Source organism: Pyrus communis, chromosome 15, assembly GCF_041283825.1.
Source record: "Pyrus communis isolate YQ-2024b chromosome 15, ASM4128382v1, whole genome shotgun sequence".
NCBI classification, from domain to species: Eukaryota; Viridiplantae; Streptophyta; class Magnoliopsida; order Rosales; family Rosaceae; genus Pyrus; species Pyrus communis.
Window position 1 is genome coordinate 39,653,415 of NC_142579.1, and position 17,532 is coordinate 39,670,946.

The 17,532-nt window shown below is 36.9% G+C and overlaps 4 protein-coding genes across 9 annotated transcripts; 2 read left to right on the forward strand and 2 right to left on the reverse strand.

Moving 5' to 3' along the window:
* Positions 1-488: 488 nt before the first annotated feature.
* On the reverse strand, positions 489-6,738 carry LOC137736707 (K(+) efflux antiporter 6). 5 transcript variants are annotated; one of them, XM_088686118.1, is made up of 20 exons: positions 6,101-6,738; positions 5,764-5,807; positions 5,445-5,503; positions 5,260-5,338; positions 5,122-5,183; positions 4,953-5,028; positions 4,753-4,827; positions 4,443-4,514; positions 4,243-4,326; positions 3,854-3,922; positions 3,648-3,725; positions 3,432-3,520; positions 3,006-3,102; positions 2,867-2,920; positions 2,323-2,418; positions 1,933-2,016; positions 1,656-1,733; positions 1,463-1,507; positions 1,134-1,223; positions 489-1,016 (listed from the first exon to the last, which is right to left on the reverse strand). In XM_088686118.1, exons 1-20 carry the CDS (start codon positions 6,369-6,371, stop codon positions 933-935), a joined length of 1,686 nt encoding a protein of 561 aa, XP_088542244.1. In that variant the 5' UTR covers positions 6,372-6,738; the 3' UTR covers positions 489-932. The 5 variants fall into 5 exon arrangements, with proteins under 5 accessions (XP_088542244.1, XP_068332054.1, XP_068332047.1 ...); XM_068475953.2 differs by having other exon boundaries at positions 1,828-2,016; XM_068475946.2 differs by having other exon boundaries at positions 1,828-2,016; positions 5,260-5,347; positions 6,101-6,658.
* A 3,428-nt stretch (positions 6,739-10,166) lies between these two features.
* Positions 10,167-11,730, forward strand: LOC137712529 (receptor-like protein 54). The gene is made up of 2 exons (XM_068451609.1): positions 10,167-10,912; positions 11,430-11,730. Exons 1-2 carry the CDS (start codon positions 10,167-10,169, stop codon positions 11,728-11,730), a joined length of 1,047 nt encoding a protein of 348 aa, XP_068307710.1.
* A 799-nt stretch (positions 11,731-12,529) lies between these two features.
* LOC137736949 (uncharacterized) lies at positions 12,530-14,728 on the forward strand. 2 transcript variants are annotated; one of them, XM_088686750.1, is made up of 6 exons: positions 12,530-12,714; positions 13,115-13,185; positions 13,285-13,343; positions 13,568-13,930; positions 14,003-14,093; positions 14,330-14,728. In XM_088686750.1, the coding sequence occupies exons 1-6, from the start codon at positions 12,573-12,575 to the stop codon at positions 14,414-14,416; spliced, it is 813 nt and encodes a 270-aa protein (XP_088542876.1). In that variant the 5' UTR covers positions 12,530-12,572; the 3' UTR covers positions 14,417-14,728. The 2 variants fall into 2 exon arrangements, with proteins under 2 accessions (XP_088542876.1, XP_068332380.1); XM_068476279.2 differs by having other exon boundaries at positions 12,532-12,714; positions 13,460-13,930.
* Positions 14,729-14,873: 145 nt separating this feature from the next.
* On the reverse strand, positions 14,874-16,832 carry LOC137736960 (protein REVERSION-TO-ETHYLENE SENSITIVITY1). Its single transcript, XM_068476290.2, has 3 exons — positions 16,664-16,832; positions 15,632-16,038; positions 14,874-15,469 (listed from the first exon to the last, which is right to left on the reverse strand). Exons 2-3 carry the CDS (start codon positions 15,917-15,919, stop codon positions 15,047-15,049), a joined length of 711 nt encoding a protein of 236 aa, XP_068332391.1. The 5' UTR covers positions 15,920-16,038; positions 16,664-16,832; the 3' UTR covers positions 14,874-15,046.
* Between the last annotated feature and the right edge of the window lie 700 nt (positions 16,833-17,532).

Sequence of the window (17,532 nt, forward strand, 5' to 3'; positions counted from 1 at the left end):
GGCTAAAATTTTAGGCCAACAGGGTTGGAGCAGAAAAGTTGTTTCTGAGCTAAAAACTAAATTTTCCGGACTAATGAAACAAAATATGAACCATGTGTTTTTTTCTTTTTTCTTTTTTTTTGTCGGGAAAAAAAAAAACTGTCATTATTAATTTGGACAATTCACAAAAACACAAAAAAAAAAAAAAAAAAAAACAATGCGTTTGCATTTCACATAAAACTGTCATTATTAATTGGACAATTCAAGAATTTTATTGGTTTTCTTCGAGCTAGTGGTCTCAGCTGATCTCACGACTTACCCTATGAAGGAGACGGAAATATTAATATAGGACAGAGTAGCATGGACTTGAGTGGCACCAAAAGGTGATGAGAGCAATAAACACATGCTTGTATACAAATATTGATGATACAAAAATCCCACCGGCCAAAGTAATATATCGACGGTGATGTACCAGTACTCATTTCAAGGTCACAAGCAGACGACTAGGATAATTGAAATTCCAGAAGGAACGAAAACCCATTTAATTTAGTGTGAATGTTTACAATTAGGCTTAGAGAAAGGAAGGAGGTAAGATATACAGATTACTTGATGTATCCAAAATTACAAGACAAAATTATGTTACAACTCCAAACGAATTAACAGTGGGAAAGAATGAATATTATACAGGTAAAGCATCATTGTGTTATTTCTTTCAGCAGTTAGATAGTCTCTTCTCTTTTCTGTTCTTTCCATTACTTCGGCTCGATTTGAACTGTTGACTTAGGCCGGTAATGTGAAACGGAAATTACTCCAAGTAGGTTTGTATGAGAAGTAAAGAAAATAGTTACCTCCTCCTTATCAACTCCACTGGAAACACTCCCCAAATGCGGCTGGAGTAAAAACATTGTGGGTAAACCGGAGACTGCCTTTACAGTTTTTCCTTTATACAGAGATCACGAATCATGAGATTCTCGGACCATCAAAATGACACGTTGTTTGCCACTATCTGAGCGAAGGTTATCTCCTTTGAAACCAATCTGAAGTCGGCAAACATATGTAAGAGACGTAAAGATAAAGATGTAACGCAAGTGTGGAATAGTTGATTTCGATCAAGTTGTATGGAACCATTTCTACAATTGAGTTTCAGTCAATACCTCAACAGCACCATCGGGAGGGAACCATCTTAAAAGCACACCAAGATGCACTAAACCAGGAATTAGCTTGAATAGAAAAGGAGTGGTCACCTGCAAAAGATTTCAGAAAATGTGTCGGTAAACACTATTATACGAGATGCCATTGCTAAACTTCATATTCATGACCAATTTTTTTTCTCTGCTTCAGAGAATCGGGTGATCTAACTCTTTTTTCATCAACAAAACCACATGCATTATGGCCAAAAAAGAGCCAGGTACATAAGTACATAAGTAACAAGAACGGACTAAAAAAATCACATTATAACACTGAACAGAGAGAATTTTCATACCAGACTAAGAGCTGTGGTTCCAAGAAGCAGCAGATATAATTTCCCCTGAAAATGGTTGAAGTTTCAGCAAACTAGCTCATTATTATCACACTATTTTTCTAACAAGATTGAGGTTAAAGATCCAGAGAACACAGCCAGTGATGTACCGTGGGCCTTAAGTATCATCATAAGCTACTTCAATACTAGCACTAACCTCGACTAGATGGAGATTAGAGGCACGACTTAGAAGAACAAAAGCAAATTCGCCTATCTGTGCCAGAGAAATTCCAACCTATACAATTACAAATACAAGAATTCAATAAATGTGAACAACTAAATTACTAGAAAGAAGCAATATGAAAATGTGACTTTCATATCAAACTTACAAGAAATGATGTTTTGTTGTTGTAACCAAATCCCTTGACAACCATGGTGATAATAATTGTTTTTATGATGATAACTAATATAACAGATGCTAGTAATATATCTACATGGTTCCAGAGAAATTGAACATGGATTAGCATCCCGATACTGGCAAGAAAAAGAGCAGCAAAAAGGTTGCGGATGGGTTCAATCTGCAACAAGCAACAAACTTCAGTGCTGCCATCTTACTATCAAGGAACTTCAACATTATGAGCAACAATTTATTGTGCACATATGGACCACAAAAGTAACTGTATAATGACCATGATACTGCCAGTTGTACTATTTTATGCCAGAAAACTTGTATGTATAATGCATCTCAAAAATCAGAAAATCAAATTGGAATGGGGGTGAAGGAATTTCATTTTCCAGCAGATGGAACAAGGATAAACAAGGAAGATCAGTTGAGCAATTCAAGTACCGTTACTAATCATACAGTATAGAGTATGTAGCCTTACTTGTTCTAGAGTATGTTGTGCAAGATCAGTTGTTGATATCATCACTCCGGCAGCGAAGGAACCCAGTTCCAGACTTAGTCCCAGCTTATCACTACACTGAAATTGTAAAAGCAATTAAACTACAGTGGCATGACTAGAATCTGACATGCATGTCACGAAACTAAAGCATTCAACTATCTTACATCACTTCAATAGACTCATAAGATGCACAAGGACCCTATTAACCAGATGCTGAGGGTCTATGCGTACATAGTAGGACCAGGACATATTGACCAATTTACGGAAGTTGAAGGAGCAAAAATTTGTAGCCGAAAATTATTCTTAGGTCATCAGTCAATCCGGCTTGCTAAAAATTAAGTAAAACACCAGATGTATTGCTCCTAATGCATTAGAAAAGTAACTTGTAAAAATGGAAAACAACCAATAAGTATAAATGAAAGAAACATGGATGAATATGATTCTGTAGCAAGCAGAACAAGAGAAATGAGAAGCTCGGCAAGATAGAACAAGGATTCCAGACAAATAAATCAAGAAGGAGACATACCCAGGCAACAAGCAAGCAGAAAGCGACTGATGCCAATTGGTACAGTTCATTGGTCTGCAAAGATGACATTTAAAATTAAAGAAAAATGTAGCTTACAGATAATTAGCAATTTTCTAGGACAAAGAAAAGAAAATGGTACCTGTGAAGATAAACTTATCATCAATTTAAGTAACCAAGGAACACAAGTACGAGATGAAATAGAAAGAACAGCCAAAAATGTAAGCAAAGTCACCATCCTGTTTAAAGAAAAATAAGATGTTATAAACATATAACCAGCATATAGATTTGTCACTAATTAAGTAATTTTATAGAAAAGAACGAGAAAGATTGTGAATATCTTCAGAACTTCATCTTCATTAGTTATAAAATCAATATAAGATAACAGAGCTACCAGCCAGTTCACATTTTTTTATAAGATTGATAAACTAAAAAAAGTGGTCCAACCGATTTTATATAGAAATCATAACGGGTGACAGCAAATATCAAGTGAATATAATAGGTTTTTTTCAAGATTGTTCCACAAGGGAAGGGAACAAACACAATTAAAAGAAAAACGAAAACTCACAGCTTAGCCATAGATATCACTCCTTGAAGAATACCCGAAGTCCCACCCAGCACTGGAAGCAAAGCAAACAGCAAACCCACAGCACAATCCTGCAAAGCAAAATCCTCTCCACACATATTTAGAAGATTGATAAATCAGTCCTAAAATGCAGAAATTAAAAATTCAAAACGGAAACTGAAAGTACATCAAAGGAATGCGTATATAAAACCAACAAACCTGCAGAATAAGGGTGCCAATGGTGACTTGGCCATGAAGGGCATTAGTGGAGTTCTTTTCCATCAAAAATTTCAACACCTAGGGCCAGAATAAAAAAAATTGACCTGTGAATACTATGCATCCAAGAAAATGGATATATAAGAGTGAAAGAGCCTGCAAAGCTATGCGAACGTGGGCATGCATGAGGTAGGTTTATGGTAATTTACCACTGCTGTTGAAGACATAGAAAGGAACACGCCAACAAATATCCCCTCAGAAACTTTACCACCACATAACTGCAAACAGCATCCAATCAGAACTGCAGCATTGAGAATGAGAAACATCTATAACAGTACATTAACAGAACATTTAGCTTAAAAAACTAATGTTGAGAAAATTTATTGGAAGTGCACACTTGCATATACCAGATATAGTAAACTATTACAAATTACTTAAGGAATCAACGTAGAATACACGAATGTATCACAACTCTATGTTCTAGTTTTGAATGGATATTTCAATAGCCAGAAATTAAGGTGGAGATGTTTTCACATGTAAGATAGATATAAGCAAGCACAAACTTTTAAGGAAGTCGGTAGAAAATTAGTAGACATACTGAGGCCGTAATACCACACAGGCACATAAATAGGAAAATTTGTAGCAGCCCTCCTGGAACAGCAACTGCTCGAACAACTCGAAGCTACAATAATGCAAGGGTGAATTTGATTATAGTCAGCTATAAGCATATCAAAACTGCAGAGAGAGAGAGAGAGAGAGAGAGAGAGAGAGAGGGAGGGAGGGAGGGAGAGAGTCTACCTTTGCTGTGGAGAACTCCAGACCCAGAGCAAAAAGAAGAAAGATTACCCCAAACTGAGCCACAGTTTCAACCTGCACCCATAAACCAGAGCAAAGACGGATGTGAGACATACAAATATCTTTCCATCAGAAGAATATATTAACAATCAAATAGAACAAATCCTATCTCTAAGAAAAGTATTGTTTCTTTTATTATTTCACTACAGAGGCATACTTAAGATGCCTTACCGAAAACTTTTTATTGTACACTACAAGATTAAATGAAAAAGTTCTTCTTGGATAATAAAATTGTAGGGTAAAGTAAACATACTTGAACCATTTCACTGACGAAGTTGAAACCTCCAGGTCCAATAACAGATCCAGCTAGCAAATATCCACTAATAACCTGTCAAGTTTTAGTATCAAGGAAACAGAATATGAACATTAAGTAAGATCATAGCATTATATTTTCTCTATGAAGTTTGGAAATATATACAGGTGTGTATGTATGCGTGAATGTATGTATCAGACCGGTTGTCCAGCGCAAGCAAAGGCAATGCCACCACAGGTTGCAGATACAATAACGACCACCAAATCTGATATTAATCTACAATGCAACAAGTAGATGAGTTCAAATTAGCATTTCTGTTAAGTGAAGACCATTGAACTTTACGAAACTGTAATGAGCCAGTAAGTTTACCTCAAGTCTAGTTGCAGCACTGGATATTTTGATTTAAAATTTGATATAATGAAGACATTGTCCTAAAAATATTAAACAGAGTTACACTTCATGAAGATAAATACCTGCAGCAATTATATTTTCATGAAGCAATCTTACCTTGCGATCAATGAGCGTTGGTGTATCTTCACCTCTATTATCATTATCCAGATTGAAAACATCATGTAGTTGAAACGACCTGTTTATTCTACAACAGAGTTAGCGTGAAACAAGCCATAATGGCTAGATTCAAGTGATAAAGAATCCATGAAAAATTGTACTGATTTTAAATTATAAGCATGTACTTTTCTTCTTTCGTCTCATTTTTCTTCGACTTTACTCTCGCAACTGTTTCCAAAACTGCCTGATCCACACAAAGATAGGTAAATAATGAAATTAGAAAGACTTACAGCATATTGTATTTGAGACCGAATCAAGTTTGCATCAAAACATTAGATTGCACTATATATGCACCAGCAACCCATGAATTATGATAAGAAATGGTTCAATGTAAAGGTTTCAAATTTCTTGAATAAAACGGAACCAGATCTTAATGTAATGACTCTCCACGGTTGAGAACCATTCATTCTGTAGAAATGCTGGATAAATTAGCTTGGTATTCACCTGCTCGCCGGCTACGCTGTTGTTGAAACTTCCAGGATCAGTAGCTGCAAGTACAAGCAAGCAATGGGAAAAAAAAGTTTGATTTAAGACTAAAAACATGAATTACCTAACAATAACAACTGCATTTAACAATTTAAGCATGATCTGATGGATTTTTAAGAACGAAATTTCACCACAACCAACTTTTCTTAACAAATTTTTCATCTTTTCCTCTCAGCCAAACACAAAATCGAAGATCCTTTAAAATTTCTTCTCTTTTCGTTCCGGGTTTCGACCTAAAACCCTAATTCGAGCCAAAATGCATAGAACGAGGAAGGGCATCGGATCTAATACGAACCTTCGTTCTGATCACTCTCTTTGAACTCGTTCTCCAGAGCTTTATCGATCATATCCGCAAAGCTTCCTTCTTTGGGCTTAGAGAGCGAGACATTGGACTCGGTGGCGTTGGCGTTGAGGAGGAGATCTGCTTCAGTGACCGAGTCGTCAGCAGCAGCGAGCGGGTCAGCGAGCGAGAGTGAGAAAAGCAAATCTGAGCTCAGAAGCAGCAGAGCAGGGACGACAACGGCGAGGATGCCGAGCGAGGAGGAGGACGCACTTCTTCTCAACATTGCAGAAATGCAGCTGCGCGGCGGGCGGCAGTTAAACGACGGAAACCGCGACGGTCGAAAAGCTTCACCAATGGGAAATCGCGATTGGAAGAGAGTGTAGAGAGAGAGAGAGAGCGAGAGGAGACCAACCAGAGTTAGGGTGGCGTGGTCAACATGGAGTCATAAACTCATAAATCTTGGAATTAATTAAACAAAATGTGTGGGGGATTCCGTCGCCGGTGGAAACTGGAAATCGCCACACTTGTGGGAGTTTTTATAATGCCGGCGGGTCACCAAAATTTTATTTCGGATTTGGAAGTTAGCGTTTAAGGTTTGTTTAGGGTAGGTCAAAAGGGTTCGGTGAGGCCGCAGGAGGGCGCAGTCCGGTTTGATTCGGTCTTAGATCTTCTAATTTTAATTAAACTGATGTTGATATTTGAATAATATTAAAAACTTCTAAATTTTGGTGTTTGAACGATTGATATAATAGTTCATTCGTTAATATGTAATCAGAATTTAGACAATTAAATTGAGAGGAATTACGATTCGGTTTTGTTTTTTGTACTTTTTAACCAAGTCAAACCAAACTAACTTTGATTTGATTCAATCTAGTTGTGTAGGAACCAAAACAAAATTGCTCGAATCCCATCCGAGTTTTTTTATTAAATCAAATACAAAAAAATAAAAAAATAAAAAAAAAAGGAAAATGAATACAAGACTGAACATTCTAAAACCACTCAAGCTACAAACGCTTTTTGTTTTACCAAAAATAATCTTCACTTGATTTTCATTTTCTAGTATCCACTTTTATGAAATATTGAAACATGTCACATGAAAATTCCCTCTTCTTTTGATGATTTGGAACCAACCATATAGTGCAAATGATAACGGCCTAAGACTGAATAATTTGTTGGGAAGGAAAACAAAAGTTGGTACAGTTTAGTAACATCATTGTACTTGATTAGCATAATATGTAACCCTAATGTAATGGAAAACATAATTATAAAAGTAAATATGTTTTGCTCACATTTTTTCTTACGTTTATTTTTCGTCTTTTAATCAAATAAAAATAAATAAATAGAATTAAATATAAGTGTGCAAACGAGAAAATAACATTTATTAATAATTTTCCAACGCATTACCCATTAATTGGAATTGGAAACGTGAAAAAGCGTACGTGATTGAGCTCCAACTTGTTCATTGCCTTTGGCTATTTGTCACAACTCACAAATCAGGAAAACGACGTAGTTTGATATCTAACACGCCAACAAAGCTACTCTTTTATGTTTGAGTTGAGATGGACTTGCAGTTGCAGCTAACTTGCGGACTAAACCAGGAATAATGGCATCATTGCTGCCCCATAAGCTGGGAAAAAAGGATACCAAAACATTAAATATTAACCAGTTGAGTTTGTACAGCAATGGATTCGCAATAACGTCAAATCTGATACTTTGTCAACTCCACCACCATATGCTAAAGCATATGTCGACGTAGGAACTGGTCCCCGCCCGCCCGCATTAGCATAGTGGAGTCGATGGCACTCTGTTGACCCAGGGGGACATTCGGAAGAGCCAGATTTCGGAAGTTTTGTGCAAAATTTATAAAATGACCCATTTTTAAGATTTTTTTTTAATTTTTTTTAAGTAGGACAATACATTGGTACTAAAAGATAATAACTTAATTCGACAAAAAAAAAAAAAAAAAAAACTTAAATCAAAACAATCTTTAATAGGAGTGGGTTCAAAAAACCGAAAACCGAAAAAAACTGAAAACCAAACCGAACCGAGGCTGAAAAAAACCGAACCGGACTGAACCAAACCGAAAAAAATCATATATAAATACTAAAAAATTACATGTTGCCGTCAAGGTTTGAACCCTTTCCCTGCGGGTTGGGATTGGTTGTCACAAGCCAACTTGACTGTAGACTTTATGTTGTTATAATTGTACCAGTAATTTATTTATAGGTTTCTTATTTTTAATGCTTTATAAAATTTCTTAACTTTACAAACCCATTTCATTTCAGATCTCAAACACCTCTCTGTTCCGTCCTCTGCTTCCTCTTTGCCTTTGCTTCCTCTCTCTCTCTCTCTCTCTCCAAATCACTCTCTCTCCAGTCCTCTCCTGTCCTCCTCGCGGATTCCTTCTTCCAAACCATGATTTCCCCTCGCCCTTTTTGAGATTCGACGAAAAGAGGAATTGAAAGAGCTTGCAACGATCATGGCAATATCGTTGCAACAAAGGTTGTGGTTTTATTTATTTGTTAGTTCATAGGTTTTTAATTGTATGGTTACCCATTTGAAATTTATGTAATTTAAGGTGAAAAAGTTTGTATTTTTCTCTGAATATGTTTTGGAATTTTCTAGATCTATTGTGGACTTGACTATGAATTTGAATGTGGGCACTGGGCATGTGCAATTGAAGTCCGATTATGGTATTTAGAAGAACCCAATTGCTTTTTTTTTTTTTCGATTTGCATCGATCAGTTAATTTGTTGAGTTATTTCATGATTTTGTAAATTTTAAAGTTTTTGAATTTTGAATCCTGGAGATGTACATTTCCTTGAAGAATATATGTTTATGTATTTGCTTAACTTTTGAAAATTTGAATTCGTTCTGCTTGATCACAAGTAGTTGAATTACTTGAATATATTTAGGATTTTGAGGCTCTCAATTCTCTGATATATGAGAACTGGGAGGTTGATAGGTAGGTTCCTTCCATTTACATCATTTAAAAATAAAAATAAAAAACCGAAAAAAACCAAAACCGAACCGGAAAAAACCGAAACCGAAAAAAATGAACCGAACCGAACCGAAATTTCAGTTTTGGCAAAAAACCGAACTGTTTTGAATCGAACCTAGCCCTAATCTTTAGGACTCACTTATTGTAAGTTTCCATGTGCTATTAAATAAGTAAAAAGAATTACAAACATGACATTCACTAAATAATAATGTTTGACCTTCACTAAATAATAAAAAACAGTTCAACTTAAGCAACCAAATAAAGAAAAAATAAAAAAGCTTCAAAAACTCTAACTTTAAAGTTTCACTTGAATATATAGCATTATTATATAATAAAATTGAAAAGAAAATTGTTTTTTAAGGTGTTGTTATTGGCACACTTAAGATCTCATTATGTATTCCAAATTTTTATATTTAGAAAGAAAAAAAATTTACACTTATAAAAGTGCACTATAAGATTTTTTTTTTTTTTTTTTTAATAAATGATATTATCTACACTAAGAGAGTGGTGGCGCAGGCTAAGTCTCACAATGGGCTAGCAATAATGTAGTTCAAATTCGTCTTTGGCGATAATCAAACATAAGACCTCTTACTTACCAATGAAAAGGAATACCATTAGACCGTAGTACTAAGTGGCAAGTACACTATAAGATTTTAAAGTGCTAATAAAAGTATTTTTTTAATATATAACATTATTACATATAAATATAAGATACCAAAATTTTTTTTAGAGCCCTTCAAATTTGGGAACCTGTGCGATTGCACATTTTGCTCCCCTCAACGCCGCCTCTGACATTCAGGACTCCCGAGTAGCTGCCGGTTGGTTAAAATCATTGAATCCGGCTTGCATGCATGCAGGACCAACCAAACGCTCAGGAAGAATGAGGACCAGCCTTTATGTCTACTGTCTAGGACTAGGAGAGTAAAAGTAGCTTAGAACGCGTGACTATATGTACAGCAGTTACAGCCAACCAGGCTGCAGAGGGATGAACTCCCCAACTACTTCTTCACCTACTGATATACAAACACATTGCTTTTACTAAACATACATGCCTAGCTCATTTCAGATTGATACATCATGCGCAAAGGGATTCACTACTCCAGAAGTCTCTTCGATCTTCAACATCTTCAAAGCCTCAAGTTTGCTGATAACAGATATTACGGCTCTCAAATTCCATCTGCCATCGGAAAGCTTGCAAATTTGAGGTATCTAAACCTATCCCGTAATGGTTTTGGGGGGCAAATACCAATTGGGATTTCGCACTTGATAAAGTTGACAGTTCTTGATCTTTCTGAAAATTACTTAGAACTTAAGAAACCCAATTTAACCATGCTGGTTCAAAGTCTCACCGAGCTTCAAGAGTTATATTTTGATTATGTAAACCTATCAGCAGAAAAGGGTGGTGACTGGTGCAAAGTGATTTCATCTTCACTTCCGCACCTGAGAGCGTTGAGCTTGTACAACACTTCTCTTTCAGGCCCCATTGATCGGTGCCTTGCCAAGCTTACTTCTATATCTGTGATTCGATTGGATTATACTCACCTCTATTCCCCAGTTCCAGCCTTCTTTGCCAATTTTTCAAACTTGACTTCCTTGACTCTCAGTGTATGTGGATTGTGTGGAACATTTCCCCCCGAGATCGTCCGGATATCTACATTGCAGACTGTTGACTTGTTGGTAAATCAAATGCTTCAAGGTTCCTTACCTGAATTTCCCAAAAAGGGTTATCTTCGGATTCTGGACCTGAGTATCACAAACTTTTCAGGGGTACTGCCCGTCTCTATTGGCAACCTCAAAATGTTGTCCGAAATAGACATTCCAATGTGCCACTACCAATTGGGAAGCTAGAGATCAAGTAAGTGGCATTTATGAGGATTACTAAGCTGACACGCCGGAGTTGGATTTTGACGATCGGATATCTCTATGAATGGAAAAGGGGTGTTTTTGATCGGGAGTAATCACAAAAATCGGGGGAAAGGACAAAGGAAAGAGCGATGCCCACATTAAATACCACAAGAAAACCTCTCCCCTACCCTATCTCTAAGGGGTCCGTAATGAGCCGCTACTAAAAATAGAAAAGGTTCACAATGAGTTCAATCTATAGTGGACTATTCGCTTTTTTGAGGGTCTTTCGTATTCAAGGAAGAATTATTGAGCCCACTAAAATCTAGTGGATGAGTTCAATATTCATGAAAACCCGGGTTAGAAATAATTCATGTAACGAAACCAAGGCAACTAAATATAAACAAGAGAATTTGCTTGAAAACGTCAGGTAATGGGAGATTTATTTGGACTTTCTTATATTTCGATTCTGTTCGCTATTTGTGCCTAATTGGACAGCGATGGAGTTCCCAAAGTTGATGGCAAACCTCACATACTTGTACGATTTACAAATGTCAGAGAACAAGTTCAGCAGTTCCTTACTTCCATTAGTTCCACTCATTGGGAAAACCTTGTCAATTTGGCGTTTGTTGACTTGAGTCCCAACCTACTCGATGGAGGCATTGCGTTGTCTAAGTTTTCTCTTCCATTGCTGCAAGCATTAGACCTTTCCAACAACGAATTCTCTCGTCAACTCCATGAATTTTCTAATGTCTCTTCTTTGGTGGATACGCAAGTCAATGACAGAGTTTCGCCGTAAGCTGCATTGATCGATTCCTCTTGACCTGAAAAGTGTCAAAGATCAGTAGCACCTCAGCACCATAATTAAATATCCACTACAGTCATCCATCAGTACATTTGAATTCGATTCAATGAACCCTCTTCTAAACTAAAGCAGTAGACTTGGTTTTCTAACTTTAATTGATTGATGGTGTAGTTTAAACTTCTTTGTGATCCATGGAGATTGCAGCTTCCACTGGCCTTAAATAGTCCTCAATCTCCTGCCCTTTGTTTCTTCAAGTCATTGTTTTGCACTGGTCTGAATTTTTACTTCACACTTTCTGATGGTAGATAAGAAGTACCATTTTTAGAGCATCTTCAAATGAGATGTTAAAATTGATACGTAGACATACAACAATACAAGATGACAGCAAACTCTCTCCAACCGAGCCTTCAATTTCTTATGTGACGTTGAATCATTTGAAAGCAAAGCCTTTGCTGTCAAATTCATTAAATGATTTTTTAATAGATTAATATAATACATAATAAATGTTGTTATGTTTTTGAAATATTTGATTGGTTGACTTAATTATTGGATTCTACAAAAAGATAAATTTTTTATTAAAAGACATTATTATTTTATAATGGCTGGAGTAAAATATTGTACAAATTGTCACATAAACTATCAATTATCATTTTGATGTTTAAAATTTGACATTTCATTTGAATATGTATTATCTCGCCGTCAGAGGCATCTGGCTTTTACTGCTACGGCCTCCAAATCACGCCACGTGCATAATATTCCCCTACCATCCATATTTATTTGGGGTACGCTTTCCCAAAAATCGCATCTTTCATCTTCCTGCTGTCGCAGATACAGGAATGGCGGACAAACCCAGCCGAGCTTTGGTTCTGTACGGAGATGGGTCGGCCCGATTCGTCGACCCGTCACACACCCATCTCCACTCTCTCGTTTCCAAAGCTTCCTGTGGATTCCTGAGCCTCCCCATTTCTCCTCCCTCAGGTTTTCTCTCTCTCTCTCTCTCTCTGTGTCTCTGCAAATTCTAATCTTTGAACAATAGTTACAGTAATTATCGTTACTAAGAAATAATCCCAATTGATTTCTTATCAAAACACTAATTAAATACGTAGATAATCATGGATTTTCAGCTTTGCTTTTGTGGGTTTAATCAAGTTTGTTAATTTTTCAAGTGCTTAAGTTTTCTTGGCATTTAGAACCCTATACATTTTAACCCAACTGATAAAAATTAATTGCCAATACATTGCATTTCAATTTTTTTTTTTTTTTTTTTACTGATTTCGTTTCCATGTACATTTTGGTATGCTTTTTTACTGCTTTATCACCACTGTGATTTTTTTTTTTCGTCAAAGAGCACTGGGATTTACTTGAGTTTAGACTGCAGAAAGCGAGGACGAGAGAATAGTTAGAGAGTTTGCAGTACTGCTGGATGCATATGAAGCCTACCTTTATACGGTATGATCGACGTACTTGACATTCTTACGGAGCTGTAATTATAAATGTTTTACGAAATGGTTGTCATCCTAATTAGTTTTTTTGTACTTGGTTTCTCAGAGTTCAGGAATCACTGAAGAAGAAAGAGAGAAGAAATCCTTGATTCCCATATCCGAAAGGTAAAACAACTTTTGGTTCGTGCTCACTCAGTTATAATTAGCAATGTTCCGAAAAGATTAACTTTTGATAATCCAATTTCAACTGGTTCATAAGTTGTGTTTTTGTAATGCTTCAGGTTCATGGGGATGAAAGCTGCTATATTTACAAACAATTCAAGTTTGAAATCTTTTGGTACCAAACTTGGTTTCAGCGTATTCCAAATTGACGGTTTTCTTAAAAACAGTCCAGCAGGCGCTGAACAACCGGTTAATTTCGGGGCATCTGAGTTACTTAAGCTGCTTGGATTTCAAGAAGGGAAGGTAGTGGAGTCGAGCCAGTATGATTTGGTCTTTGCTCATGTTGGGGCTGCTGAGGTGGAATATCTCAATGCTTTGGTTGGTGCTATATCGCAAATAGACCAGCCGGGATCTGAGGTCAGTTCCCGCTTGCACTTGTCTGTTGTGTTAAACTATGGGAAGGTCTCAGAAAACGATGTTACCAATTTGTCCGTCTCAATCAGAAAAGATGATGAAAACTCTGATCTTGCGAAGCTTATTCCTCGTCAAAGTTACACCATGAAAGGAGAGAATCCTCGGAAGGATGTTAGGTGAGTGAAAATTTAGCGGTTTCTTGCGCCATTTGAAATAACTCATAACTCCTGCTATCTTTGTGTGAACAGGGACCATTGCCCAATGTTAATTGCTCAGTGGCAATATGCCGTAACCCGCAAGGATATGGCAGAGACATTTTCCTTTAAAGATTTCAAAGAGGTACGCTGGGGATTATCAGATACTGGTTTTACAAGATGGCACATACTGGATTTCTTAACAGATTTACGGCTAATAAAACTTCCTGAGTTGATCTCTGTTGTACAAGATGGCATTATCTGGTTATAAATCTCACGTCGAGTTCAAAGATTCCGAATTTACCAAACTAGGATACATTCACTAGAATGGCATAGTGCATTTTTACAAATGAACTCTGAAACTTGTTCTTTTCTACGCAGAATGGTGGAAATCTTGTAATACCGGCAGATAGGTTTCTGCACGAAGTGGCCTTTAAGCTTTGGAAGGCCCCCAAGTATGGAGCATGAGTTGAAGTGCTGAGAAGGCTATAGATACCCGACGGTGCATAATTTTCCTCCGCATAAGCACGAAGGTAACCGGAGGGGCAAAGCTCCCGTTGCTCATCTCAAACTTTGTCCGAGTGCTTTTCAAAGAAATTCTCACTTTGGCCTTGCCTTACCGGACTCTACTTGTAATAAGATTAGTCTGTATGTGACTAAAACCTTGCTAATGTTTCGATCACCCCACAGCGGGGGCAACAACTAATGATCACTGTTATCAACTTGATAGAAATTTTGTTCGCTCTAATTGGAAGTACAAAAATTAGAGAATTTTATTGATTTGAAGCAGCCGTTACACAACGTGAAGTTCATCATCTGGCAAATAGACCAGTTATGAACGTTCACTCTAGCTATGGATGCAACATGGGTTCCCTGACTTGTTCGGAATCATAACCCAAGCATGTTACAGACTGCACAAAGTCGATAAGCTTTCTAAATCATTCATCTACAATTGAATAAATTGACTCAGTTTGGCATCAGAAGCGTTATTCACAAAAAACATATAACAAAATTGCATCAGGAACTGGAGCCATGCAGAGGAACATTACCACATAACATCCTGCTTACTCCCTCGAACTTTTCGACATTGTGACGGAACTAGCACTCTAACAAGGTCTTGAAACAATAACTGCCCAGTATAAACCACACCAGAAGGAGGAGCGGGAAGGAGAAAAGCGCAACAACGAATGGCCATCCAACCATGGCAACACCAAGAGCGAGCACCAATACAAAAGGGAGGAACGCCCTCAAGACGGATGTGGCGTCAACCCAATGCCCCTTAAGCAGTACTAAGCCTGCCACATTGATCATGTTCCAACTCATTGATCCACCACAGCAGAGCCGATTGAGAGAGTTGGCCACAAATGAATGGCAGTTGCAAGTGAAGAGGTTGTAGGTTTTGTGTTCAAAGTACCGCGAACTTGACTGCAAGGCATCATCCCACGTTATTGCAGTCCCAAACTCTGAATGCTTGTACCCATGCTTGCAAGTGTGGCTACCCAGATTCGGGGCAAAACAACACTGCACGTAACAACCAAAAAGATGATAAGAAATCAAGACGCCTATGTCAAACTGCTTGTTCATCTAGCTCGGAAAGGGGCATAAAAATTTGATCTAAGCAAGTTTTAAATAAAACTCAACTTCTTAAAGGGACAATTTAAGAACAATGACACGACACATTACCTGTTTTCTATCAATTTGGAGATATCTGGCTACAGGACCAAATGCGAAATCATCAACATTCACAAAATTGGAACCAGAAAAATCTAAAATATCTCCATCCTCCCTGCAAATGCCAACATGTCCAATGAATGGTGCCAACCAAGAGACTACCGGGAGTGGAGTCCAAACTATACAGCAGGGAAACTTTGCCTTCTTCGGATCAATTTCATCGAGTGGCCACAGCTCATGCTGAATATTCTGCGTAGAGGTCATACGCTCGATGTCATAAGCTTCCTTTGGCTCCATCATAGGAAATCTGAAGTGCTGGCATATACTTTGTTCAATCTTTATCTAAGCATCCCAAATGTCAAACTACACCTTCAGAATACTGATTGCGTCTTCGAATACAATTACCATATCAGTTCAATCTGCCAGTAAACGAAAACAATGGCGCCTTTAGAAGAAGAACAGAAAGATTATCCAATCTAGGACACACAAACTAAAAACTGGAAAGTACCATGTACAACAGATTCAAAGAGGATGTGGAAATATTAAGAATCTAAATATGCTTACATTGTTAACTTCAAAGGTTTGATCATTTTTTTCTTTTCGACAATCATACGATATTTTATTCCAAACTACTCTAATTTACGAGGAAAGGTGAATTTTAATTTGGGTGCGGGTGGCAGGCGTCAACTGGCTTAACTCACGTCTGCCAATAGTTTTGATCCTCTACTTCCTGGAAATTAAATTGCAGCCCAAAAAGCACTTAAATTTAGCTCAAAAATGAAAACATCAGCTTCCAAGAATGCAACTTTAAGCTGGGAAAAAGAAAATGAGAGCAATACAGTCGTGCTTAATAGCAGGAAATGGTGGCTTAAAAATTCAATCTTTATAGACTTCCCAATGATTATAATTGCAAACAGACAAATATACAATTGGGTTTCCCATCAATTTATTGAAATAATGAAAGAAAACAATATCCAAACACAGAAAATGCATCTGGGTCGACAAAGATTGGAGCTTTAAGCAAAGATTTTTATGCCAACTGACCTGCAGACGATTTCGATGGCTGGGCAGAAACTGAAGTCGGTGACATGAAAAGGTTGAAGTTCTGATAAGAAAGAATAAGATGAATAAATAGATGAAATTTTAATCATTTTTAATTAATTAAAGTTTTTTATTTTTGGCTTTATGGACGTTGTTTTTCTTGTTTAGAAAATGAAGGAAGAGGAGGCAAAGGGCAGGTGCATACGAAGGAGGTGGATTGTCTATTTCCGTACTTTTTTTTATGCTGTGTTTTCAGTTAAGTTATGTTAATATTTTATATTAATTTTTTATAAAAATAATAGAAATATAAAATATTGACGTGACTTAACCATGACCACATAAATAAAAGAGTATGAGAGTGTGAAAATAGGAGGGCATACAATCCACCTCCACATATGAACCTCCCTGGGATTCATGCCCCTCGGTGGGCCCCATTCAGCGTGCTCATTTAATATTTTTTCTTCTCTCTTTCCATTCCTTGACAGAAAGGTTGGGGTTGGTTTGTTGTAACTGAAAGTCTGTAACCTACTTCTTCATTAATCATACCCGCCAAAACTAGTTATAAGGGATGTTGTGTTCTAAGTGTAAATGTCACATGTATGAATGAACGAAGAAGTAAACCAACATGTCATTAAAGTGGACTTTGGTGACAAAGTTTTATGTGAAAAAGTCTTGGGGATATGAAATAGTAAACATGGATGATGATTTTTTACTGTTGTCATAGTATCGTGACTTATTACATCAATTTTGTGACTAAGGTTAATCTTATTTATTTGTAATTTTTTTTCTTCTGAAAAAAAAAAAGAAGAAATTATCGTATCAGCTTTGATTTTAAAATTAGTATAAGATATTTCGTAATTGGACAAATGATG